Source organism: Procambarus clarkii, chromosome 37 (assembly GCF_040958095.1).
Source record: "Procambarus clarkii isolate CNS0578487 chromosome 37, FALCON_Pclarkii_2.0, whole genome shotgun sequence".
In the NCBI taxonomy this organism is placed as follows: Eukaryota; Metazoa; Arthropoda; class Malacostraca; order Decapoda; family Cambaridae; genus Procambarus; species Procambarus clarkii.
This window is the reverse complement of record NC_091186.1, coordinates 19,874,983-19,901,660: the sequence shown is the minus strand read 5'-3', so window position 1 is coordinate 19,901,660 and position 26,678 is coordinate 19,874,983. Positions and strand designations below refer to the sequence as shown.

The window sequence follows — 26,678 nt, the reverse complement described above, 5'->3', positions numbered from 1 at the left end:
GAACAATAAAACAGTATTTTCTGTACCCGTACCTGTTCAGGGTATGGATACTTTCTTGCGTCCCTTCAGCTCATTTGCGGTTCCAGCCTCCACTTGTCCTACATTCTCCTAGGATAGCCTACAAGAGGCTATCCTTCATCACCTTACCTATTCCCCCCCCCTCAGTATCTTATAAGCAGTGATCATGTCCCCTTTATTCCTTCTATCTTCTAGGGTTGAGAGATTTAGTTCCATTAGCCTATGTTTGTAGCTTAGCCCTTTTAGCTCTGCCACCAATCTTGTTGCAAACCATTGCACTTTTTCAATTTTGGCTCTTATGTTTCAGAAGATGCAGATTCCATAGAATCAAAGGCAAAGAATGAGTTGGCAGGCTTCTGAAGGAGTCATTTGGTTTAACAAGGGGATGCATCATTTGTGGCATCGGGTGGCAGCTCTTCACCATTCCTTGTTTGCCACCAGTTCCATCTTGGTGAATGCTTTGTTGGTTGACCCAACTTCCTTAGCTCCTTGTTCTGAGGCTCACATTTCTCAGGTTGTTCTTGGGGTTATCAAGTCTAGCCAGCTTCCAGTTTACCCTCAGGCCCATTATGTTCGTAAATATGCTGTTTCAGTCGCCATCTTCTCTAATGTGTCCTGGGCTGATAATCGGGCATAATTTTGGCATTCTAACAGGGCACTTTGCAGCCCAGCATTTGGTAAATGTTCCTGGTCCCAGTCAGTCATGTGTGGCATTGGGCCATTTCTCCCCGGCCTAGGTTCTCCTCTTGGTAGGCACCAAGATGAAGAACTCTTCTTTTCCGGTAAGTTCCCTTTTTGTTCTCTGTGGTTACTTAGCTTCTGGGATCCACTTGGGGACTTCCTCCAGAAACCCAGCATTTTATGTAATGAAATACCTATTTCTGGAGGAGCCCCGGTGGCTTCCTAACATCCTCCCTCCAGGTTCATCAGATCCAGAACAGACTTGGTGAGCCAGCTGGGAGCCTAGGCTGGGCCTCCTGCTGGCGGTAACGGATTCTAATGAGTTTTTATTTCCTTTGAGAATTCTTTGTTCTGCATGATTCATTGGAAGTTTGGTAGTTTTAAGGCTTCATTCACTGCGAACCCTCCTGTTGTATGGATAATCAGGAAGCAAGACACAGGAGTGTCCTGGAAGTTAGGACATTCAACAAGGATATGCACGACCGTAAGAGGGACAATGCAGTTTGGACAATAAGGAGCAGGGCGGTGCTCCATTAAGTGCCCGTGAGTTAAGCGTGTATGGCCAATATGCAACCTAGCCAGAGCCATTTTTCACCGCCGGTTATGGTGGTAGAAGGAAGGTCATGGGGACTCACTACCCTTAAGAGCAAGCAATTTGTTACCAGTAACAGAAGACCAACAACCCTACCAATTGGCAAGGATGGAGGAATGAATAATTGAGTAAAAGTTGGATTAAGGAATACCTTAACGAGAGCTGGGACAGGTGCGGATAGCTTCCTTAGCGGCAGCATCCGCACGCTCATTTAAAGACACCAATATGGCTGGGAGCCCAGCAAAACTCCATTGTCTTAAATTTATTGGATAAGAAACAGCCAATGTTGAATCTCGACTACCACCGGATGAACTGGATTAACCCTTAGACCGTGCATATTGAGGGCCTGGTAGCAAAAAATATTTGAATTATGTAAAAAAACTTAAAAATGTTAAACAAATCTCCAACTTAATGGCTTCATGTCGTGAAACTTTTATAAAAATATTTTCAGAAATTGATTTTAGACAAATTAAAAAAAATTAAAACGTTTTGTTGATGAGAACAGCTCCTAATAACTGGAACTGAAGGATTATGCAGTAATAAGGAGATGCAAGCACCTCTACGATGTACAAAGAACAATAGAAGTAAGAAGTGTCCACAGTTGATATGCAGCTGGTGCCTTTATATCATTGCAGAGTAATACATAATAACACAAATAATAATGAATAACTACGTTAATATGTATTATTTTGTTATATATCATATAAATACATTGTCCAATGTTAATATATGTTACTTTCATCAATGGCCCAAAAATATTTTTTTTAGGGATTTTTTTTTTTAAGATTTTAGTTTTTGTTTCTCCTTTGTTTATTATCTGATTTTGTTGTAACCTTTACATCCTGGAGAATGCATAAAAAAGAACAGAAAAACAACAGAGTAGCCTACACCATCTGCAGACTTAAGACCCATTGGTGAAGACGGAAATGTAATGGGAGTGTGAAGAAGTGTTCAAGGAAAAGGCAGTTCAGAACTGTAGGAGGGGTAAAAACTTTAGTCACGTGGGTCAGGGTTTTACAAATTTTAGGAGGGGGGACCCTCCACGGGGGCAAGAGAGAAACAACATGAGGAGAAATATTGGTAACACTAACCAAAGGAGACTTTTGTAGGCGAGACAACCGTACAGAAAGAGGGAGGTGATGAAGAGGAACAGGGACCACAGGAGGGGTAAAAGTCAAAGCACGACATAGGCGAGAGTGAGGGTGTTGTAAGGACTGTGCAAAGTAACGATGCCAGTAGTGATCACGGTGGTCCTGGAGAGACAGGACGCCAGTTTCAACATACAGGCTGAGGGTAGGAGTCGAACGAAAGGCATCAGAGTTGAGGCGTAACTCAGTATGTTGCAGAGCATGAAGATGGTGAAGAGTAGAAGAAGCAGACGAGTAAGCAGGGCAACCATAGAACAAAACACAATCGAATCTGCCCATAGTAGGAAAGCAGCATGTCAAGGATTTGGGAATAATGATGTCTGACGACCTAACGTTTAGGGAGTACAGTTACTGTATAACCAAGCAAATATTGCGTCAAACAGAAAAATAATCGGATGGATTACGAGAACTTTCAAATCCAGGGATCCCATCACAATGGTTGTACTCTTCAAGTCACTTGTGTTGTCCCGTCTTGAGTACTGCTCAGTACTCACTACCCCCTTCAGAGCAGGAGAGATTGCTGAAATAGAGGGAATACAGAGAACATATACGGCACGCATAGACTCGATAAAGCACCTAAATTATTGGGATCGTCTCAAAGCCCTCCAAATGTACTCACTAGAAAGGAGACGAGAGAGATGTCAAATAATATACACGTGGAAGATACTGGAGGGCCAAGTACCAAATCTACACAGTAAAATAACAATGTACTGGAGTGAACAATATAGAAGAAAATGCAGAATAGAACCAGTGAAGAGCAGGGGTGCCATAGGCACAATCAGAGAACACTGTATAAACATCACAGGTCCACGGTTGTTTAACACCCTCCCAGCGAGCATAAGAAATATTGCCGGAACAACCATGGACATCTTCAAGGGGAAACTAGATTGTTTCCTGCAAGGAGTACCGGACCAACCGGGCTGTGGTGGGTATGTGGGCCTGCGGGCCGCTCCAAGCAACAGCCTGGTGGACCAAACTCTCACATGACGAGCCAGGCCTCAGGCCGGGCTTGGGGACTAGAAGAACTCCCAGAACCCCATCAACCAGGTATCAACCAGGTATAGGAGCAGGGGAGGAGTTGGTGTGAGAGTCCGGGTCCAAGGCCTGGAAACAGTTGTGAGACAGAGAGGAGGGAAGGGCAAGGAGAGGTAGAATGCGACAAACGAGAATAAGATATGTTAGCGAAAGGGGAGAGACGGTGAACTAGGCATCTTGCCTCAGGAAAAGACAAACGATCGTGGTGCTTCAAATTAAGGATAGTTTCCTCAAATTTGTAGTGTATACACGTGTGGGAGAAGATAGGGTGGGCATCACCGCAATTGAGGCAGTGGGCCTGGGAAGACGAGCACTCCGACTTAAGAGTGACCCGAATCCCCACACACTACACTTGTGCATTTGAGTGCACCATGCCCAAATTTCCAGCACTTGTTGCAAAGTCTAGGAGAGGGAATATACTCCTGAACGGAGCATTGGGCATCAGCAAGAATTATAGAAGGCGGAAGGGTCCTACTATCAAAATATGGTAGACTCAGCACGGAGACTCGCCAGTCTCCATGGTGTAGTGGTAAGACACTCACCTGGCGTTCCGCGAACACTTTGTCATGGGTTCGTATCCTGGCCGGGGAGGATTTACTGGGCGCAAATCCTTAACTGTAGCCTCTGTTCAACTCAACAGTAAAATGGGTACTTGGTTGTAACGATTCTTTGCGGTGGGGATCGTATTCCAGGGACCTGCCCGAAACGCTACGCGTATTAGTGGCTGTTCAAGAATGTAACAACTCTTGTATATATCACAAAAAATATATCTTCACAATGCAAAGAGGCCGACGGCGACGGCGACGACCACGAGGGGGTAGAGTGAACGTAGGTGAAAGCCATTCTGTCCTGGAAGAAAGAATGGCCTTGGGCTTCAAGAATATGTTTAATATCCTCGTGGTAGTCTTTCAGGTCCCTAACACCAGTCGCAACACGGTGCAGGAGGACAACAGTGCTAATACTGTCATTTAGTCAGGCATTTTTGAAGACCCGGACAGGGGGATCTCCTCAATACTGGACAATGTGGTTAAGCGGGCAGCTGCATCCTGAGCAGCAGCAGCAGCAGCAACAACACATGTACCAAAACGGGTGGGGTTAAAAGTAACAGAAGCATCCACCGAATCAACAAGATGTTTATGAAGGAAGAAATTGTCAAGACATGTAGAGTCCAGATGGTTGAGATTAAAGTATTTAGTTCCTGTAGCAGGACCAAACAAGGTGTTGAACGTATTAGCACTGGTAGGGAACATGCCAGGGCATCGGTGGTAGAGTTGGCACCAAACACCCCCAGTGAGAGGGTGGTAAAAGATGCAGTTGTCACAATGGATTAGTAGCCGCTCCAGGTGATGAGATGGTCACCACAGGGGGCTTGGGGCTCAACCCTACCAGAGGGAGGGAGGGGAGCAGAGGGTCAAAGGAGTAGCTTGGTCTGGGCACAATGTAGTGAGGGCTACAGAACCCGGTCTTTCAGCCCAGTCCGACTCAGGGGCTTGGTCGCCCATCCCACGAGCTTGGTAAGTTATAAGAGGATCATTCAGCGACACAAACAAGTAGGTAATAATTTCATTCACGAATGAGCCCCCATACCCACCATGGAGCCGCAATTAGAGGATAGGACACCCAACAAGAGACAGGCTGGAGTCCCCAAGGGGTGCATCGTGAGTATACACCCCACAATCGCCACCTTAAGAATTGTCAGTTTGTCGAGATAGGGTTCAGCAACGATAGGACGACTGCCAAATAAAAGCATCCCCTCACTCACAACGTCGGGTGCCACAGATCTATGGGTGAGTGCGTGCCACCCCAAAAACATGGGCATCAAAACAATGTCCTACAGAATAATCAAGACTGGCAAAAGGTCGGCAGGAAAGACAATGAGAAAGGAGAAGAAGGGGGGAGGAAAAATGAAACATAAGGAAGAGAGAAAAGTGACCAGCAGAATTAGTGAAGATGGCAGCAGGAGCATAAGGTTTCAAAAGGACAGAGGACCGTCCCGCGGAGCATCACACCCGGGCAGCCATCTACCAAGCCCCCCCTTACAATGACAACGGGCTGGAAAGGGAGGGGAGGGGGGCTGGCTGCATTAGGGTATGCTTAGTGCACTTATCACCAATACTGCTCCTCCAACCCTACCAACCATGTAATGAACCAAAGTGGCTTAATATTTTCCCTGCACAATATACCTTTTCTGTGCAGTTTATCTTTTAATAATTGAAATTTTTTAGGTGCTAGTTTATTTGTTGTTGTGTGTGTGTTTACTGTTTTTTTCCACATTATCAAAAGAAAGCATTTGCTCGTATTCAAGAGTAACATTGCAAAAACAAAAAATTATAACTAAATTGGTACTACAATATTGCTTAACAGCCAAATGATTCATAAACTTTAGTGTTATTTTCCACATATGCCTAACAAACTATTTATTAGGAAAATCTGATGGGGCTGTGAGGCGATGCGAACTTGCACCAAAATATTACCAACCGCATACTCTACCACTGTTGCTTGTTCCAATTAGATTTCTACTGAAATCACAGGAAGTCTGGAGGCCTCTCTTGAAGCCAGTCCAAGTTTTATGCAAGACCTCCAACCACTTACAGCTCCATGGGATTTTATCGACATACAGCACATTAGTGTGATTTTATGTTGGGAGGTGTGGTGTATAACTACATTCTCCTCCTCCAGAGTGCTTGGGAGTCTTACGTAAGACGGACTGGCTTCAGGTGGAGCCTCCACACTTCCTGTGATTTCGGTAGAAATCAGGTTGTATGACTTTTTTTTTTAAGTCAGCGATGGTACAGTGGTAGAATATGTGGCTGGCAATGCCATGGTTGTGGGTTTGCATTGCCTCAGCCCCAGTAATTTTCTCTTTGATATATATCACGTTAGGTTCACTCAGAAAATAACACTATCTGAAACGGCCAGGTCTCTCTATTATCCTGCCTCCATTCCGTCCCTTCTTCCATTCCTCTTTTTTTTCCCCCGGAGGAATGGGAGAAGAGACTGAAAGATGACAGGATAATAAAGGAGAGATGATGAACAAATCCCAAAGGGCCGTGATGAAGGTTCGAACTTATGCAGGCGATGAGTCACAACAACATGGCTGATGTATGTTGACCAGACCACACACTACAAAGTGAAGGGACGACGACGTTTCGGTCCGTCCTGGACCATTCTCAAGTCGACTGAGACTTGAACTTATCATTGTCAGTCTTGAGTGTAATGAGAGATGACTTCTATGACTCTAGGGGATGATTTTCCCCAGTCATCCCAGATGTTGGGAAGAGGAACCATATACAGTGGTACCTCCGTTTTCAAATTTAATCTGTTCCCAGAGACGGTTCGAAAACCGAACGTAAATTGAATTATTCCGTTCCACACCCTCAAAAATATTAAATAAAAAATACATTTAATACAGAAAACTACTCATAGGTACCTTACTTTTATGTTAGATGGTAAGGAGGGAGAGGAGGAGGAGAGGTGTTAGTGTTTGGAAGGGGAGTTAGTTCCCTTCCACTATAACATCAGGCAGTGATGATATTTCTGGGGTACTCGCTCTCCCATTTTGCAGGCATACCACTAAGACCTGGTTGTGGCTCACTGCTTGCTTGTCTTACTAAGACAAGTGTCTATAGACGCTTGTTTTTCCCTACATTTTAACACTTGTCTGTAGCGAGACATCGCATTGTCTCACAATAATCTCGTTTTTCCTTTCTTGGAATCCAACCTGATCAACAAGGCTGTGATTCATACGACCAGTCTAGCAATGAGGAGGTCTGGTTGACGACTGAGCCCCGGGGTCGCTAAGCCCTGAAATCATAAGGTAACCGCGTGATATATTATAAGAACTTCTATGTTCAGAAATAAAAAATGAAGAGCACAAAAACAATGAAATTCTTTACAAAGAATTCAAGCGTGATCATCACTAGGTGGGAGATGCTGGTGAACCGAAGCACGCCATGTGCTCGGTCGGCCCCTACATGTATCAACAAACTTGAGCACCGAGACAAACTATGAGTACAGAGTCAAATTTTTCAAAGAAATCGAGTTCGAGACCCGAAAAATATGAAAACGGGCATTCGAAAACAGAGGTTCCACTGTACTTTTAACTGTTTTCCTCTGGATGATTCGAGGGTATAATGTGTACTCTCATTTAGAATTACAAAGAGAGGCCCATTACATCTACCCTTTGTAAGCTGTCAGTAGTATCCAGTTTTGTGGGAAAACTCTGCCTTCTGGAGTTTTAAGGTTTGTTCATTGGGCAAGGGCCAGGCATATTTGTCATTGGTTGAGGGTGCCAGAACCTAGGCCTGGTTCAAATTGATTTGGAGTAGACCTAGGAGGGGTGCAGTTTCTAGGGTAAGAATAGACTTAGGGGTGAAGCTGAAACGTCACCTTGAAGGATGCAGAGAAAGATTTTTAGTGTGAACTTTGAGTGCTAGAGGGGGTGGGGTTATTGGCCACCAGGCCACATCACCTGTGAAAGCAGTGGACAAGGTAAATATCTTGAGTTTTCCCTGAACAATTTATATTCCACATACCATGCCTTCTTGAGGAATAGGATGTTACACTAGCTTAGGGTTAATTTGCATTATTAAATAAAGTTACTGTTAAACTGTTTCCAGAGTTTTGGATATTTCCCTTAATTATTGCAGACTTAGACCTTGAACTGTTTTGGACATTACCTGTGATCCTATGAGCATTTTTTGAGTACATATATATCCTCTGTAATTCATGAAAAACTAAAATAGAAGGAATTCCAGTCACCCAGTATCAAAGTTCCATAAGCATTGGTGCTAGTTGGTTAGTCTCCTCCTGAATCAATGAGCCTAATTATTAAAGTTCTAGAAGTGGTGGTGGCATTTGTTTGTTTTTAAACCAGTAACCCTATTACCCTGCAATTCAGTAATTGTTAGAGATATCTTTAACAACTTGGTCATTTCTTCCCCCCCTCCTCCTGATAACTGACGTGAACATTTTCTGCTGTGAGGGCAGATTCTTCCAGTTCTTTGGGGTTATATCAATGCAAGTTATTACAGCTTAAAGCATTACAAATTAATAGCAACCATTACAGCCAGTCTTCCAATAACAGCAGTACTTGATGAACAAATCCACAAGGGCCGTGACGAGGATTCGAACCTGCGTCTGGGAGCATCCCAGACACTGCCCTAATCGACTGAGCTACGACAGGATTAAGAGGGTTGAAATCGAAGTTCTACTGAACTTACTGGATCCTTGGCCCTTGTGGATTCGTTCATTTGATGCATCACGTTAGTGTGATCTGTGTGTGTGAGCAGTACTTGATTGTTATCAACGTTACTCTGGTGACATCAGGAATGTTACAATGGTAGCAGTGGATATTGCAATCGTTATATAACCATTATTAGACCTTCAGTAGCCCCATGGAATGTATGCATACATGTAGTTATGTATACTGCAAAAGAAGTCTCACAAGTTCCCAAAAGCCTAGTTTCCTGCCTGGGTCGTAGTAAAACACAGACGGGTACCAAGACTGTGTACATCACTCTCCACCAACTGATGCCTATCCTTACCATTCATATCATGCACAATTTCAAGATTTTTTATGGACTTGAAAGATATTTCTGATGAGAAATCTATTACAAATACTGTAGTTCAAATGAAAATTATCCCTAAGAATATGACATTTGTTAACCTCATTATAGACAAACTAAATGAGATTTTTTATAAATTTTCTCAACTTGGGAAACCAATGTTTAATGATACATAAAGAAAAATATTTTAATTTTTGTTATCCACATGAGGAAATTTATCTAAATTTAGATGCACAGTCGGAGGGTTAAAGCCAAATTGCTGTACATTGCAAAGATACACAGCCCATCTCTAAGGCACGATGGCAGTAGTTAACTTTGTTAAACACTTTGAAAAATTAAAACATATTTACAGTTCTTAGTTTATAAAAATATGACATGCACAATGATCATAAAATACAATGTTATATAATTTATGTATACAGTATCATTGTCTATACATAATATATAAAACATATCTAATGCAACTATGGTTATGAATCTTTATTAAAGACAAAAGCAGACAATTTGCTAAGGCCTGATCCCTTGGCCTTTTTCTCTGAAGGAGAGTCCTCAATGGCTTCCTCTCTTCTGCGCTTCTTGTCGTCGGCCTCGGGTGTTGGTGCTGCCTGCGTAGTAGTTCCTGCAGCTAATGACTTGTATTTCTGAAAAGATAAAATGGAGTTTTTAAGGTCCGTGGGATGAGAAGAGCAAAACAGAAAAATGACAGAGAGAAGAATAAGAGAAGCTGTGTTGGTAACACTGGGTAACAGTTCTTGTGTCACACCATTTATAGTGACTTGTAATATTTTACATTTAATTCAAATCTGCTGTCACAAGTTTTCTATCACGCTTCTTTTATACTATTTTTTTTTGTAATTCTTCAGTTATAGTACTGAATTTATAAGTGTTTTATCAATAATAGTATACAATCTAGAGCTTTCCTTTTATTAATGGCTGTGTGTATTTTACACACACAGGAATATTGGAGCAACAGTAAAGAGTCATTATGCATAGCTAAGTAGTGTAAGTGGCCACCCACAGTGATTACCGAGCCACACTGATGACCCACGTCATCAATGTTGTTCAATCCAGTGTTTTGCCAGTGTTGTGTTGTCCTCCAGTGTAAACACTGAATGCATTGCTTTTTTGGAAGTGATCAAAACCAAGTTATTATGCCAAAGGAAGTGTTTAAACCATTATGACACTTTGTTGTGTGTATGTGTGGTGAAGTGACCTTTAATGCCTAGGCTGCTCGAGTGATTATCGAGCAGCCAGGTATTGCTCAGTATTACCTGGCTCCTACTGAGGTAATAAATAGCTACCTGCAACACACCCAGGTGCAAGAAATAAAAAAAAACTAACACATTTTTCCTCTTATAAAAGTGTTCATTTGTGTTCCCTAACCAGGGAGGTAAGGGGGGGGGGGGGGGGGAATTGTAGGTGACATATTTTAGCCACAATAGGGTGAGGAAGTCTGGCAAAATTGAGGAATTGACAGCAATTGCTGGAGGCAGTCAGCTCTGCCAGGGCTGTCAGGCGGGAGTTGCCACAAAGATATTATTACCTAATTATTTCAATGTGATTTTTTCTTCCTTTTTCCTTTTTTGCAGATATCACTATTATTATTCAATAGTGTGTAGTGTGATATAGTTATATAATCAAATGTGTGAATCACCACTATACTCAAAATTATGGTGTTCATATTAGTGATTCAATTATTATGTTCATAAAACACACAAATAGTTTTGCTGTTATTACACTATATACACAGATTATATACAAGTATCTACACATGTTGTTCATCATAACTGTAGAACTAAGCTGGTATGGTGAGTTCAGACAGCAACAGAGGATGCCACACAGTCATCTAATGCTGCATCCCTCCCTCCCTCCCTCACTAAGAATCCTTCTACCACCATATTGTTTGTGCTGTTTTTACACTATATACTCACATATATGCAAGTATCTACATTTCTTGAGGTTATCTTGAGATGTTTTCGGGGCTTTAAGTGTCCCCGCGGCCCAGTCCTCGACCAGGCCTCCACCTCCAGGAAGCAGCCTGTGACAGCTGACTAACTCCCAGGTACCTATTTACTGCTAGGTAACAGGGGCATTCAAGGTGAAAGAAACGTTGCCCATTTGTTTCTGCCTCGTGTGGGAATCGAACCCGCGCCACAGGATTACGAGTCCTGCGCGCTATCCACCAGGCTACGAGGCCCCCCTTCTGTTCACCATAGCGAACCACTAAGCTGATATGGTGATTCTAGACAATAACAGGTGGCCACACACAGTCAGCAGATGAAGCTACCTCCCTCCCACAGCATTACTCCTCCCACCATACTATGCACAGCGCTAATTATCACAACAATCTTGGTCATTTTTATCAAAGTTTTCTGTAATACTATCATTACTAAATAATACCAGTTACATATATATTTTTACAGTTTTTAGGCAATGCTGTGGTCACAAGCTGAACAGCAATGCTGTTAGCTCATACTGCATGTGCCAGCCCTGGTTGCTCACTCAGTACCGAGGCTCTCACACCCGCGACAGTTACTCACCACAGATATTGATGTGTTACACAGTTCAAGGGTTAAAGCTCACAGACAAACATTAAAGTGTTACCATCTTTATTTTGGTTGTAAAATGGCAACCAGAATAAAAGTTTGGTCTCTTATGTCTGCTGTATAACATGTTAAGCTCCTCATGAGATGGACAATCTTGTGAGTACCATGCCACATACCTTTTGCAGTTCCCATGGTTTGGTGGAAGGTTACCTTGAGGTTACGCCAAAAGATCATTCTTGACATTTGTCAAACACAAATAACAATCGTGAAATCCTGGGTAAATCGAACCACACCATAAAATAAAATAATCCGAATAGTCCAAAGACCAAACAGGCCAGAAAAAAATTTCCAAAATAGGTTCGAGGAAGTATTGCCCCTGAACACAACCTGAAGCAGCTCTGCCAGTGCCACACAAGATGAGGCAACAGTATTCTGTACAAGATGCCAAACTAGAAAAAGAAAAGACAGAACAACTGAAACAGACTTCGAAGACAAATGGAGAGGAAATGGCAAAAAGCATGCTAGGACAATATATAGGGTCACCAAGAGGAAAACCATGTGGGATAGAAACAAACCAGCCACCTGATTACCAGAGAGATGGCAATAAACTCCAAGTTAGAGTTTCTGATAAAGTCAAACTCCAGACGCATAGATCAGAGAAGGCAGAACCAGCAATGCCACTGGATCGATTTTTTGAAAGAGGTGGAGGCGAGGGAAAATGGCCAGGTTTGGATATAAAATAAACAGCACTTCAGACCAAGGCTGGGTCAGCTAACAGGGATACCGTGAGGTTATCTTGAGGTGCTTCTGGGGCTTAGCGTCCCCGCGGCACGGTCGTCGACCAGGCCTCCTGGTTGCTGGACTGATCAACCAGGCTGTTGGACGCGGCTGCTCGCAGCCTGATGTATGAGTCACAGCCCAGTTGATCAGGTATCCTTTGGAGGTGCTTATCCAGTTCTCTCTTGAACACTGAGGGGATTGCCAGTTATGCCCCTTATGTGTAGCGGAAGCGTGTTGAACAGTCTCGGGCCTCTGATGTTGATAGTTCTCTCTCAGAGTACCTGTTGCACCTCCGCTTTTCAACGGGGGTATTCTGCACATCCTGCGATGTCTTTTGGTCTCGTGTGATGTTATTTCTGTGTGCAGGTTTGGGACCAGCCCCTCAATTATTTTGTACGTGTAAATTATTATGTATCTCTCCCGCCTGCGCTCAAGTGAGTACAGATTTAGGCTCTTTAGTCAGTCCCAGTAATTTAGATGTTTTACTGAGTGGATTCTGGCAGTAAAGGATCTCTGCACACTCTCCAGGTCAGCAATTTCTCCAGCTTTGAAAGGGGCTGTCATTGTGCAGCAGTACTCCACTCTAGAGAGCACAAGCGTTTTGAAAAGTATCATCATCGGTATAGCATCTCTAGTGTGAAAGGTTCTTGTTATACAACCTGTCATTTTTCTTGCAGATGTGACGGCTACTCTATTGTGTTTTTTAAAGGTAAGGTCTTCCAACATGAGTACACCCAGATCCTTTACATTGCCTTTTCGTTCTATATTATGATTTGCCCGAGATTTGTACGTGGTTTCCGTTTTTATATTTTCATTTTTCCGTAGCGCATGAGCTGGAACTTATCTTCGTTAAAGACCATATTATTTTCTGTAACCCATAGAAAGACTTGATCTACATCTGAATAGAGGTTTGCCATGTCCTCTATAAAGGGAGCCAGAAGAATAATAACAATTTCCCTTTCCCTTGGAGTCGTAAAGGGGCGTCCCTCCCCTTTAGGACTCCAATTTCACCAGAACCCAGGTCCTGGGTCCTGGTGAAATTTGAACTGAACTGGCCCTTGTGAACCAGGACAAACACAGGCCTGAACTTGTTCTGGGATAAGTTCAGGTTCGTGGTCCCCGGTAGGTCTAAAAACCACTGACTGATGGCACTGTATCAGCATCGTAGCTTCAGCGAGCCACAGGGGCTCCTCCCAGAAAAGCAAGCAAAACTTCTAGGATCCTTGTTAAAAGGATGGAAATTTCTCAACAGTGACATTTAACCATCGTGCTGCGCTGCATTAAAATACGACTTCCCTGTGGTGTGCAGAAAATAAATAATTTCCAACAAAATATTTTATCTTCTTATATTGTTAAAATGTAGTCTCTGATCATGGGAAACTAAAATAAAATATTGGATGTGCCATACTTCAGCCGCGATGGAGCCGAGAAGTTGAGCAAATTATGGGGCGCTGAGCGATGAGGAGCTCGGGGGACACTAGGCCCCGCCATCCTGTGATTACCCAAGTGTAGTTACAGGATGAGAGTTACGCTCGTGGTGTCCCGTTTCCCCAGCACTCTTTGTCATATAATGCTTTGAAATTACTGACTGTTTTGGCCTCCACCACCTTCTTACTTAACTTGTTCCAACCGTCTACCACACTATTTACAAAAGTGAATTTTCGTATATTTCTCCGGCAGCTTTGTTTCGTTAGTTTAAATCTATGACCTCTTGTTCTTGAAGTTCCGGGTCTCAGGAATTATTCCCTATCAATTTTATCAATTCCTGTTACTATTTTGTATGTAGTGATCATATTGCCTCTTTTTCTTTTATCTTCTAGTTTTTGAATATTTAATGCCTCTAACCTCTCCTCGTAGCTATTGTCCTTCAGTTCTGGGAGCCACTTAGTGGCATGTCGTTGTACCTTTTCCAATTTGTTGATGTACTTCTTAAGATATGGGCACCATATGACCGCTGCATATTCCAGCTTTGGTCTAACAAAAGTCGTGAACAATTTCTTTAGTACTTCTCCATCCATGTATTTAAAAGCAATTCTGAAGTTATAAAGTGTAGCATAGACTCCTCGCACAATGTTCTTAATGTGGTCCTCAGGTGACAGTTTTCTATCTAGAACCACCCCTAGATCCCTATCTTCGGCAGATTTCTTTAAAGATTTCTCACATAATTTATAAGTTATGTGGGGTCTATGTTCTCCAATTCCACATTCCATAACATGGCATTTATTCACATTAAATTCCATTTGTCCAGTGATGCTCCATATACTTATTTTGTCCAAGTCTTCTTGACAATCATCTAAGTTTCTTATCCTTCCTATTATCTTAGCATCATCAGTAAACATGTTCATATAATTCTGTATTCCAACTGGTAGATCGTTTATGTAGACAATAAACATTACTGGCGCAAGAACTGACCCCTGTGGTACTCCACTCGTGACATTCCTCCAATCCGATACATTGCCTCTGATTACGGCCCTCATTTTTCTGTCAGGAAATTTTTCATCCATGTTAGAAGCTTACCTGTCACCCCTCCAATATGTTCCAGTTTCCAGAACAACCTCTTAAGTGGAACTCTGTCGACAGCCTTTTTTAGGTCCAGATAAATGCAGTCAACCCAACCATCTCTTTCCTGTAAAATCTCTGTGGCTCGATCATAAAAACTGAGTAAGTTCGTTACACAGGATCTTCCAGATCGAAAATCATACTCTGTCTGATATTATATCGTTTTTCTCCAGGTGTTCTACCCATTTACTTTAATTATTTTTTTCAATATTTTAACTATTACACTTGTCAATGATGCAGGTCTATAATTAAAGGGTTCTTCCCTACTTACACTTTTGTAGATTGTAACTATGTTAGCCTTTTTCCACACATCAGCTACAACTCCTGTAAACAGGGATACCTGAAAAATCAGTTGAAGTGGAATGCCGAGCTCAGGTGCACATTCTCTCAGAACCCATGGTGAAACTCCATCTCGACCAACTGCTTTGTTCTTACTAAGCTCCTTGAGCATTCTTCCCACCTCGTCTCTAGACACCTCTATGTGCTCTATGTTGTTCTCTGGAATTCTTATTGTCTGGAAACCAGACATTTCCTTATAATTAATAATTTTCTGTGAATCTATTTCCTATTTTCAACCTCTGAATATTATCCTTTACTTGCAATTTGTTGTTTATGAATTTATAGAATAGACCTGGTTCTGTTTTACATTTGTCTGCAATATTGTATTGTTTCTTTTGAAACAATACAGTATGTTTGGGGGTTTGGCCTCTTCCTGTATTGATTCCATTTTTGTGTCTTTTGGTCTCTGGCCCTCTCGCATATTTACCAGGAACGCAATTTCTGTTGAACCAATCCTGTTTCCTAGTTCTGCATCTCTGTGTTGGTATAAATTTGTGTGTCTTTATCATACATTTCACAAAACTTCACATACATCTCATTAATTTCTTTGCCTAGCAACAAGTCTGTCCAATTATACTAAAAAAAATTCTAAGGTCGCCATAATTTCCTCTCCTGAAGTCAGGTTTTACAACTACGTCAACCTCCTTATTTTCTTCCAGATTATAACGCATTGCATACTTTACTCCCAAAAAGACATGGTCACTTTTACCCAAGGGAGGAAGGTACTGAATGTCAAATATTTCTTTCTCGTTCCTGGTAAATATGAAATCTAGCATGGAGGGAACGTCCCCTTCCCTCATCCTCGTAGCTTGTTTAACATGTTGATACAAGTATGTTTCCAGGATGAGGTCTGGAAATTTACAGGTCCAAAAATCTTCTGTTCTAGCTTAATATGCTTCCCAGTCAATGGATTTCAAGTTGAAGTCCCCGACTATCAACAGTCCTGATCTATCTATCTTTTCTCACTATAATCTCTCATTATTGTTATAAGACCTTCTCATTTACTATCTAGCTCCTCCTTTGTCCATGTGCTGCTTGGCGGTGGACTATATGCATTTATGTCCATTAGTTTATCTTCCTCATGGCAGATCTCTAGTGCTATTATGTCAACTTCTTGTGGATTGGCAGTCATTATTTCCTTCACCTTTAGGTGTTCTTTCACCAGCAAAACACCGCCACCGCCTTTCCTAATTTTTCTGTCCGGTCTCCAAATTGAGTAGCCCTTGGGAATATGACCTCATTTAAAATAACATCTTCAAGCTTTGTCTCCGTGAGTGCAACAATGTCTGGTGTCAGTAGCTGTATTACATCACTTCAGTATCTTCGATCTCACTCCATCTACATGGGTGTATACTATTTTCAGGAACATGTTCACCCTCTCCTTATTCTTCACTACCCCTCTCTTTAGCAATTTTGTTGGTTTACCTTTTTGTACCAATTTACTGGCCTGCCTACCCCTATCACTTTGTAGAAAAAAGAATGTATGTCTTCTTCGTTTCTGCTCTCATTTAGACGTTTTGCCTCTACGAGGTTAAGTTTCAGCTTCTCTCCCTCTTCTCTTGAAAGATCTCGTCTTAATGAACCACACTTTCCAATCCTCATCCCTTTGTAATTTTCTAGCATTCCTTAGTACTACTTCCATCTGCTTGGCACCGTTTAGAGTGATCCTCAAAGGTTGATCTTTCCCTTTTACGTACCTGCCTATTCTCCTGTAGTCGCTCACATTCTCTATGGTAGTAAGACTTTCCACGAGGCCAACAATTTTATTTACTACCTTCGCTTCTTCTACAGCTCTTTACCTATACTATACCTACAGATGCCACACAGTGCTCTGCGCACTCTCGATCCAGCACCTTAAGGCACTCATCGCAGTGCAGTGGTTAAATATGTCATTTCCAGAACCATTGTGAAGATTTTACATAATTCCACTGCAAGTAAATTTAGTATTTTGTAGCAATATCTGCTCTGTAATGACGGCACTTGCCCATGAGCATGAAATGAAGGAATGGCGTTTGTTCACAGGCTTTTCTAAAGTACTGAAAGCTTAAAATTTTGTCTTCGTAACATATAAACTTCCACCGGTTTCATTAGCACCAATGGACAAGAATAGTGATGGATTTTTATATTTAACCCTTAAACTGTACAGCATGTCACATGATGTGTTGAGTAACTTACCCCAGAGTGCGCATCACATCAGATGACGTGTTGGAGTACTACGCAAGATTTAAATGGCTCACGGATACACGGGGTTCACCTCACCAAAGATTCAGGGCTCTTGTAAACAGATGCTTTTTTTTTTTTTTTTAAATCGTGGGCCACATTCCTGGGTGTGAGGTCCTCAGTACTGAGTGAGCCACCAAGGCTGATGCACGCAGCATGAGCTCATAGCACTGCTGTTCAGCTTGTGACTACAGCATCGCCTAAAAATGCCATAATATACATGTACATGCTATTATTTAGTGATGATAGTATTACAGAAGACCCCTGTGATAAAAATGACCAGGATTCTGATAATAGCAGCATTGTTGTGATAAATAGCACTGTAGTGGGAGGAGTAATCTTGGTAGGGAGGGAGGTAGCATTGTCTGCTGACTGTGTGACCCCCTCTTACTGTCTGGACTCACTATACCAGCTTAGTTGTTCGTTATGGTGAACAGAACATGCAGATACTTATATATAACGTCTGTATATAGTGAATAAAAGCAAAAACGGTGTGGTGGGAAGAGAATTGTGGCGAGTCAGGTGAGGGAAGGAGGGAGGGGAGGGGGGGGGACAGCCAGTGGCGGGCTGCCGCTGCCACTCAGCATACCAACTTAGTGGTTCGTTATGGTGAACAGAAATGTAGATACTTATATATAACGTGTATATGTAGTGTAATAACAGCAAAAGACCTCGCTGTTTTTTAACTCATAATATCAACTTAGTGGGTCGTTATGGTGAACAAAACATGCAGATACGTATACATAGTGGAGTACCACAGGGTTCAGTTCTTGCACCAGTGATGTTTATTGTGAACATAAATGATCTACCAGTTGGTATACAGAATTATATGAACATGTTTGCTGATGATGCTAAGATAATAGGAAGGATAAGAAATTTAGATGACTGTCATGCCCTTCAAGAAGACCTGGACAAAATAAGTATATGGAGCACCACTTGGCAAATGGAATTTAATGTTAATAAATGTCATGTTATGGAATGTGGAATAGGAGAACATAGACCCCACACAACCTATATATTATGTGAGAAATCTTTAAAGAATTCTGATAAAGAAAGAGATCTAGGAGTGGTTCTAGATAGAAAACTATCACCTGAGGACCACATAAAGAATATTGTGCAAGGAGCCTATGCTATGCTTTCTAACTTCAGAATTGCATTTAAATACATGGATGGCGATATACTAAAGAAATTGTTCATGACTTTTGTTAGGCCAAAGCTAGAATATGCAGCTGTTGTGTGGTGCCCATATCTTAAGAAGCACATCAACAAACTGGAAAAGGTGCAAAGACATGCTACTAAGTGGCTCCCAGAACTGAAGGGCAAGAGCTACAAGGAGAGGTTAGAAGCATTAAATATGCCAAAACTAGAAGACAGAAGAAAAAGAGGCGATATGATCACTACATACAAAATAGTTACAGGAATTGATAAAATCGACAGGGAAGACTTCCTGAGACCTGGAATTTCAAGAACAAGAGGTCATAGATTTAAACTAGCTAAACACAGATGCCGAAGAAATATAAGAAAATTCACCTTCGCAAATAGAGTGGTAGACGGTTGGAACAAGTTAAGTGAGAAGGTGGTGGAGGCCAAGACCGTCAGTAGTTTCAAAGCGTTATATGACAAAGAGTGCTGGGAAGACGGGACACCACGAGCGTAGCTCTCATCCTGTAACTACACTTAGGTAATTACACTTAGGTAATTACATAACCTGTGTATATAGTGTAATAACCGACAAAGTGTTTGTTTATCATTTTATGAACACAATAATTAAATCATTAATATGCACACCATTATTTCGAGTACAGCGACGATTACACACGCACACAATATATCACACTACACACTTTTGAATAATATTACAGCAAAAAAAATGAAGAAAAATCAGAGACTGAAATAATTAGGTAATTATCTCTGTGACCACTCCTGCCTGACAGCTGGGGCTGAACAGATTGCCTCCGATGAAGGCTGAGTCAGCGCCTCTTTTTTTTGCCGGACTTCCCCGTCCTATAGCGGACAAAATATGCCACTTACGATTTTTTATTATTCTTCCTGTGATCAGGGAATACAAATTAACAGGTTCAGAAGATTTTTTTTTTTGTTATGCGCCTGTGGGTGACAATGGCCAAACAGCCCTTAGCAACACAAGGGTTAAAAGAAAAATTTCCAAGAATTAATCAAGCAGAAATAGAAAATTTGCTAATAGAAAATACACAGCTCCTGTGTGTAGCTGCTCAAATAAGAGAAACAATACAAATAAAAAGTTTGAAAAGTTGAACCCTGTTGACAAAGAGCATGGATGTCTTTCAACAAGATTACTAAAATTTGTTTGAGAAATTCAAAGGCAGTAAAACTAATGTGATTTTGTGTGTGAACTATTTAGCTCATATGAGGATTTAGGATATAATGTCTAAAAATTCACCTCTGAGTTCTTCCTAGAAAACCTGAGCATTGTCAGCAACAAACACGGCGAGCAATTTCACCAGGCCACTTCGAGCTTGGAAAAGTATCAGGCAAGTGGAGTACAGTATTAGTATGTTGGCTGACTGTTGCTGGATACTCAAGAGGGATCGTCCCCAAGCAAAACATACCACAAGTCATAAAAATTATCCCTATAGTTAATTTTGTATAGTTTGAAATATATTTATAATATACTTTATACATATGTAAATACATGATTTATTCAAAATTAACCCGTGTATCACAAAAAATCTTTTAAAATACAAAACTAATAATACTGTATAGTTGAATTCAGCATAAAAAATACTATTAAAATCACTTTTTCACATTTTTGTCATTTGTGACAAAAATGAAACTTTTGTAAACCAGCATAATCATAATCTACTCAACACACACAACTTTCTTGCCAAATTTCCCCTTTCCTTCTGTTTTTGCAAAGCTTCATTCAGCTATTAATTGGACAAGTCTCGTGCACTGCGTCCAACCACCACCATCTACAATCCACTTCCATCTTCCCAACACATTGGTCTCCTCGTTACCCTTCCATTTCATAAGAAACAGATCCTAACCATCTACTTCATACCCAGATATTCCCTTTAACTCCCTTTACACCCAAACCACAGCCACTCGTCATTCAAATCTTCACTTGCATAACACACACCTGTTTGACGTCATTATCAAGATCTTTGAATATTAATGCAGCCTTGGCCACGAGTTCCTTCTCACTGGCCTCGGGATACTGAGACTTGACACTTTCTTCATTATCTGCCAGCCATAACTGGAGTGCCGACTGTTTCTTGACAGCAGGCTGTGGCGACGGCTCCTTTTTCCTAAAAGGATTTATAGTTTCTGTTTTAGAGAGAGAACTTGTTGCATTTTCAGACTGGTTTTCCTTCCCTACAGCTGCTGCAACTTCCTCCTGTAAAGTTTTTTTCTTCAATGTAGTTTGTTTATTCTGAAAAAGATAAATATGGTTGCTAAATGATGTTCTCAGTAAAAAGGTTTACAATACTGATATGAACTAATTACTGAAAATTTAAGATGAGCATATAAGATGAACAGCAGACTGTTGCTAAAGAGACTGCATAGCTTTATTAATAAGGTAATATTATATTAGGTTCCTCAACCTTCTCAAAGAGGAATATGATGGCTTAGTGCTTAAAAAAAAAAAACTTGCCAGTGTCAAATGACTGGCAGGCTAGAGAGTTGCATGGAATGGTTTGTTTGGGATAGAGTGATGGATATAAATAGGAGCAGCCTCGTATGGACCGATAAGCCTTCTGCAGTGTCCTTTTTTCTTGTGATAACTGGCCATTCACAGTGGTATGACTCGCTCTAGACAGTGAAAGTAATTCTTTCTTCTGTCCCAAGTGTGATTACATGGAGTGTGGTGATGCTCTGTTGTGGTGGCCAAAGCATGGGCAGAATTTAACTTTTTAGGTTTCTTTTACTAAAGGACTCCCTAAACTCTCCAGCTTGTGAGATATGGATACAGTAATACAATCTTTTCAAATGTGACACAAAAACACAGGCTACAGGGTGGGGTCAGTCTGTAAATCAGACACACTCATCTGTTAAGACACCACAAATGACATGGTGGAAGTGCTGATAATCAAAATAGAGATCGAATGTGGCTATTGTCCTTGTATACAAGTCACCAGAGGCAAATACTCAGCAGTTTAAAGACCAGTTTAGAAAACATCACAGTGAGATTGAGTGAGAAAGTACAAAGATTTCTCAAAAGCATTAAACAAATGTAACACACAGTATCACTGCAGAGAAAATGGGCTCAAAAGGAATAACTTGCAAAATAAAATGTATCTTTAATTTCATAAACAAAACCCGGTGTGTAATAGTCAATAAAGTCAAATCTGGCTCAACCGTGAAGAAGTCAGTTCCCCAAGGTACTGTGCTTGCTCCACAACTTTCATTCTCATATAGAACATAGATAAGGTCACAAATTATGCCCTATAGTGCCATATCATTTACAGATGACACTAGCATTTTTAAGAGAATAGACAATACAGAGGACACAGCAAACCTCTATACAGTACTGATGTAAATCTGGCCTTTTAATGGACCATAGAAAATTATGTGTTTAACCCTTAAACTGTGCAGATTTAGAGCCGGGAAGCAAAAAATATTTGTATTATGTTAAACTTAAAAATGTGAAACAAATCTCCAATTTATTGGCTTAAGTGTCGTGAAACTTTCATCAACAAATTTTCAGAAATTGGTTTTAGATGAATTAAAAAAAAAAAAAAAAAGAATGTTTTGTTGATAAGAACAGCTATTAACTGGAATCACAAATAATAATGAGTAAGTATGCTATTATGCTCTATTTTGTTATATATCATATAAATACATTGCCCAATGTTATTATCAGTTACTTTCATCAATGTCCCATTTTTGGGTGGGGGGGGGGGGGGATTTTTTTTTTAAGATTTTAGTTTTTTCTCCTTTGTTTATTATCTGATTTTGTTGTAACCTTCACATCCTGGAGAGTACATACCAGTCCCAAACTATGTGAAGACAGAATGAAATTGGTCAACAAATAAATTAGTCACAACTGGCAGAACTTGGGACTTAAGAATTTTTTTGGGCCAATTTTTTCACAGATTTCAAACTATTTTCTTTGTCTCTTTAGGTTGTTTTGATGATTAGGGACCAGATTAGGGCTTTTTCACTTGCGTAAAATATAGTCTAAATATATCCCCTAAATCTTAAATCCCCTTATAATTATTATAGTTATCCCTATTTGGGGGGGGGGGGTATTTTTTTTCACTTCATTTTAACCCGCATTGACCTACAACTTTCACATATTTGAGTACGAATGCCAAACAATGTTTATTAAAACATTAATTAACTTAATGAATTAGAAGTACTTCTATTCATTGTCGAGAACTTCAACTTCAATTATCTCTGAAACTACAGGCATACCTCAGTTTAAGAGTTTAATTGGTTCCTGGAGACGCCTCGTATTCTGAAAACTCGTATTCCGAAGCTAATTTCCCCATAAGAAATAAAGGGAAATGAATTAATCTGTTCCTGACTACCCCAAAAACCCCACATCAAACTAAATTTTTATACCTAATTCATCTAAATAAACCTACAAAACTATGTTCAAGTTATTACTTACCTTGCTGTTGAATGCTGTAGGCGTATGGAAGATGGTGAGGAGGGGGGAGGAGGAGAGGAGTTACTGTTTGGAAGGGGAGTCCCCTTCCCTTATCACATCAGGCAGTGAAGACCTTTCTGGTGTGCTCTCCCTGGCACGTTTTATCTGAGTGCCACTAGGTCCTGGTTGAGGCTCACTGCTCGATTTCCTCACTACAAATCTGTCCAAACCCTGGCTTTCTCACAAATAATGGCCTCCGAAACACTGTCACCCCTTAACTCCTTGTCGTGTATCCAAATTAATAACAACTTTTCCACTTATTCAAGTATTTGTGGTCTTTGTTTCGTTATTGTTCTTACTCCTTTTGCCACTTTAGCACTCATAATCTCATTTTTCTTCTTAAGTATAGTGCATATTGTTGATGTGGCTTTGTTGTATTGCCTACAAAATTCAACAACACGTGTACTGTTCTCATGCTTCTGAATGATCTCTTGTTTCTCCTCTGTTGTCATCCTCACATGGGCTTTCTGGCCTTTATCCTTACCACTGGCTTTCTTGGGACCCATGGTGAGATATATAATAACAAATTGTATAGTCAAATCACCAAAAATCCAACAAAAAACTGAAAATCCACGAGAAGAATTGTTGTGGGGTAGTCACTGGGCGCGAGACAATGGTAAACTGAGGGGCGGATGGGTGGAGGGGCGACGATCGCCGAACCACCACGCGCTGGGTCGGCCTGTACGCGTATCAACAAACTCGTGTCCCGAGGTAACCCTCGCATTCCAAGACATATTTTTCGAGGAAATCCTGCTCGTATTCCGAAAAACTCGCATACAGGGACACTCGCATTCCGAGGTACCACTGTAGTTTCAACTTTGAGTGACTTCTAAAATTCCAGTTTGTGACCGATTCTCACCATTTTGACATTGTGTCAACAGCTATCTGTTCTACAATCCCTTCAGAATTGATTTTCATAAACCCTATACGATTCGAGTTATAATTTATTTTTGTCTAAATTTGCCGCATATTTCAAATGCCATACTGACGATTCTTTTTTACAGTAAACTGTACTGAAAACCTATATTCTAAGTGGATGAAAATGTAAATCATATGCTATTCTGAGTGACTAACACCAAATGAACAATTGGTGATAGTTTATATTTTTAATTTGATTTGAAAATCTGAAGTTTTCAATATTCAATTTTAAATTTTTTTATATTCTTGTTTTTCAAGTTACGTTGTGATCATTTACAAAAAGATGGAGCATTTGCCTAGTTGATTATGCACAAAAAATTGGAATGTGTTTGTGCAAGTTTGAAAAACTTTAGTTATGTCAAATCGTATATGTATGTTTTGCGCGATTTAAGGGTTAATGAAGGTTAGTTCCATCTCTCATGCCATGGGAAAAAAAAAAAAAAAAAAAAAAAAAAAAAAAAAAATGCAGTTAAACCATACTACAGAACTTAAATGCAATATAAAAGACCTGGGTTATCTTGAGGTTGTCTTGAGATGATTTCGGGGCTTTTTAGTGTCCCCGCGGCCCGGTCCTCGACCAGGCCTCCACCCCCAGGAAGCAGCCCGTGACAGCTGACTAACACCCAGGTACCTATTTTACTGCTAGGTAACAGGGTGAAAAACTCTGCCCATTGTTTCTTGCCGGCACCTGGGATCGAACCCAGGACCACAGGATCACAAGTCCAGCGTGCTGTCCACTCGGCCAACCTGCTCCCCGGTCGTTCTTTGGGTGGTTAATCATGTTGGAAATCTTACTTTTAAAGAATATAAAGTAGCTGTCACAACTGCATGAAAAATGACATGTTGGAAAACAAGAACTTTTTAACCCTCAAACTGCGCAAATCATATACACATATGCTTTCAGTGGCAAAACCGAAACCGCGCATGTCATATAAATATGATTTTGTGTCTAGCGCTATAATTTAAATGCCTTGTCTGGGATAGGGGCTGGTCGGCCGAGCGGACAGCATGCTGGATTTGTGATCCTGTGGTCCCGGGTTCGATCCCGGGTGCCGGCGAGAAACAACAGGCAGAGTTTCTTTCACCTTATGTCCCTGTTACCTAGCAGTAAAATAGGTCCCTGGGTGTTAGTCAGCTGTCACGGGCTGCTTCCTGGGGTCGAGGCCTGGTCGAGGACCAGGCCGCGGGGACACTAAAAAGCCCCGAAATCATCTCAAGACAACCTCAAGATAGGGGCAGTTATAGTGTAGCCATGACCAATAGTTGCCAGATGCCACCTAGAAAAAAAATCCAGGCCAACATTCTTGGGTATGAAAGCATCAGTATTGAGCAAGCCACCAAGGCTGGCGCACGCAGCACGAGCTCACAGCACCGCTGTTCAGCTTTTGACCACGGCATCGCCTACAAATGCCATAATGTATATGATCATGCTATTATATAGCAATGATAGTATTATAGAAGACACCTGGCTGCAATAAAACTGACCAGGATTTTGATAATAGCAGGATTGTTGTGATATTTAGCGCTGTGCTCCATGGCGGGAGGAGTGAGGCTGTGGGAGGGAGGTTGGTGGCGTCGTCTTCTGCTTATATGTGGCCACCTTTTATTGACTGCACTCACCATACCAGCTTAGTGGTTCACTATGGTGAACACAAATGTAGATACTTATATATATATAACGTGTGTATAGTGTGTGATAACAGCAATAGGAGTAGGTTGGGAGCCGCCATTTTGGTGAGGGAGGTGCGTCGTCTGCACGACTTATCATGTTTACTGGTGGCCACTATAGTCTTTGAGCACCATACCAGCTTATTTGTACAGGTATGGTGAATAAAACAGGTAGATACTTAAATATAATAAAGGGCGTAATAACACCACAAACAATATTGTTGGAGGAGAAATATTAGTGTGTCTGGCCTTGAGGGCGGCCGCCACCAGCTGACTGAGTAGCTACGTCTTCGTGTCTTTACTCACCATACAAGCTTAGATGTACAGTTATGGTGAACAAAACATGTAAATACTTAAATATAACGTCTGTGTATAGTGAATAAATGCACAAACAGTATTGTGGGAAGAGAATGCGGGCAAGTGAGGTGTTGTTGAGGGAGGGAGCGGCAGCGAGTGGCTGGCTTGTGTGTGGCGGTCACTCCTCGTTGCTTTTTGACTCACAATACCAACTTAGTGGTTCGTTATGGTGAGCAATACATGCAGGTACTTATATATAACCTTTGTATATAGTGTAACAACAGCAAAACTATTTGTTTATTGTTTTATGAGCATAATAATTGAATCACTAATACGCACACCATAATTTTGAGTACAGCGATGGTTCACACATTTTATTATACAAATATATCACAATTCACTGTATTGAATATTACTACTACAAAAAACTAAGAAAAAATCAATCAGACACATTGAAATAATTAGGTAATAATATATTTGTGGCAACTGCCGCCTGACAGCTCGAGTGGAGTAGACCTCGTCTGGCGAAGGCTCTGTCAACGCCCCTTTTTTTTTGCTAGACTTCCCTACCCTATTGCTGCTAAAATATGCCACCTACGATTTTCTTGTTATTTTTTCCGTGATCAGGGAAAAAAATGAACACTTCTATTAGACGAAAGAATGTTTTTTTTTTTT

General features: G+C 41.0%; 1 protein-coding gene across 1 annotated transcript in view; it reads right to left on the bottom strand.

Annotated features, from left to right (window-relative positions):
* Positions 1–9,220: 9,220 nt before the first annotated feature.
* The window catches only part of Ctf4 (Chromosome transmission fidelity 4), an 89,265-nt gene continuing 71,807 nt past the window's right edge, over positions 9,221–26,678 (bottom strand). The window contains exons 17-18 of the mRNA XM_045754452.2: positions 20,604–20,897; positions 9,221–9,682 (exon numbers count right to left, since the gene is read on the bottom strand). Of these exons, the coding sequence (XP_045610408.1) occupies positions 9,512–9,682; positions 20,604–20,897 (465 nt within the window). The 3' untranslated portion in view covers positions 9,221–9,511. The remainder of the gene's footprint in view (positions 9,683–20,603; positions 20,898–26,678) is intronic.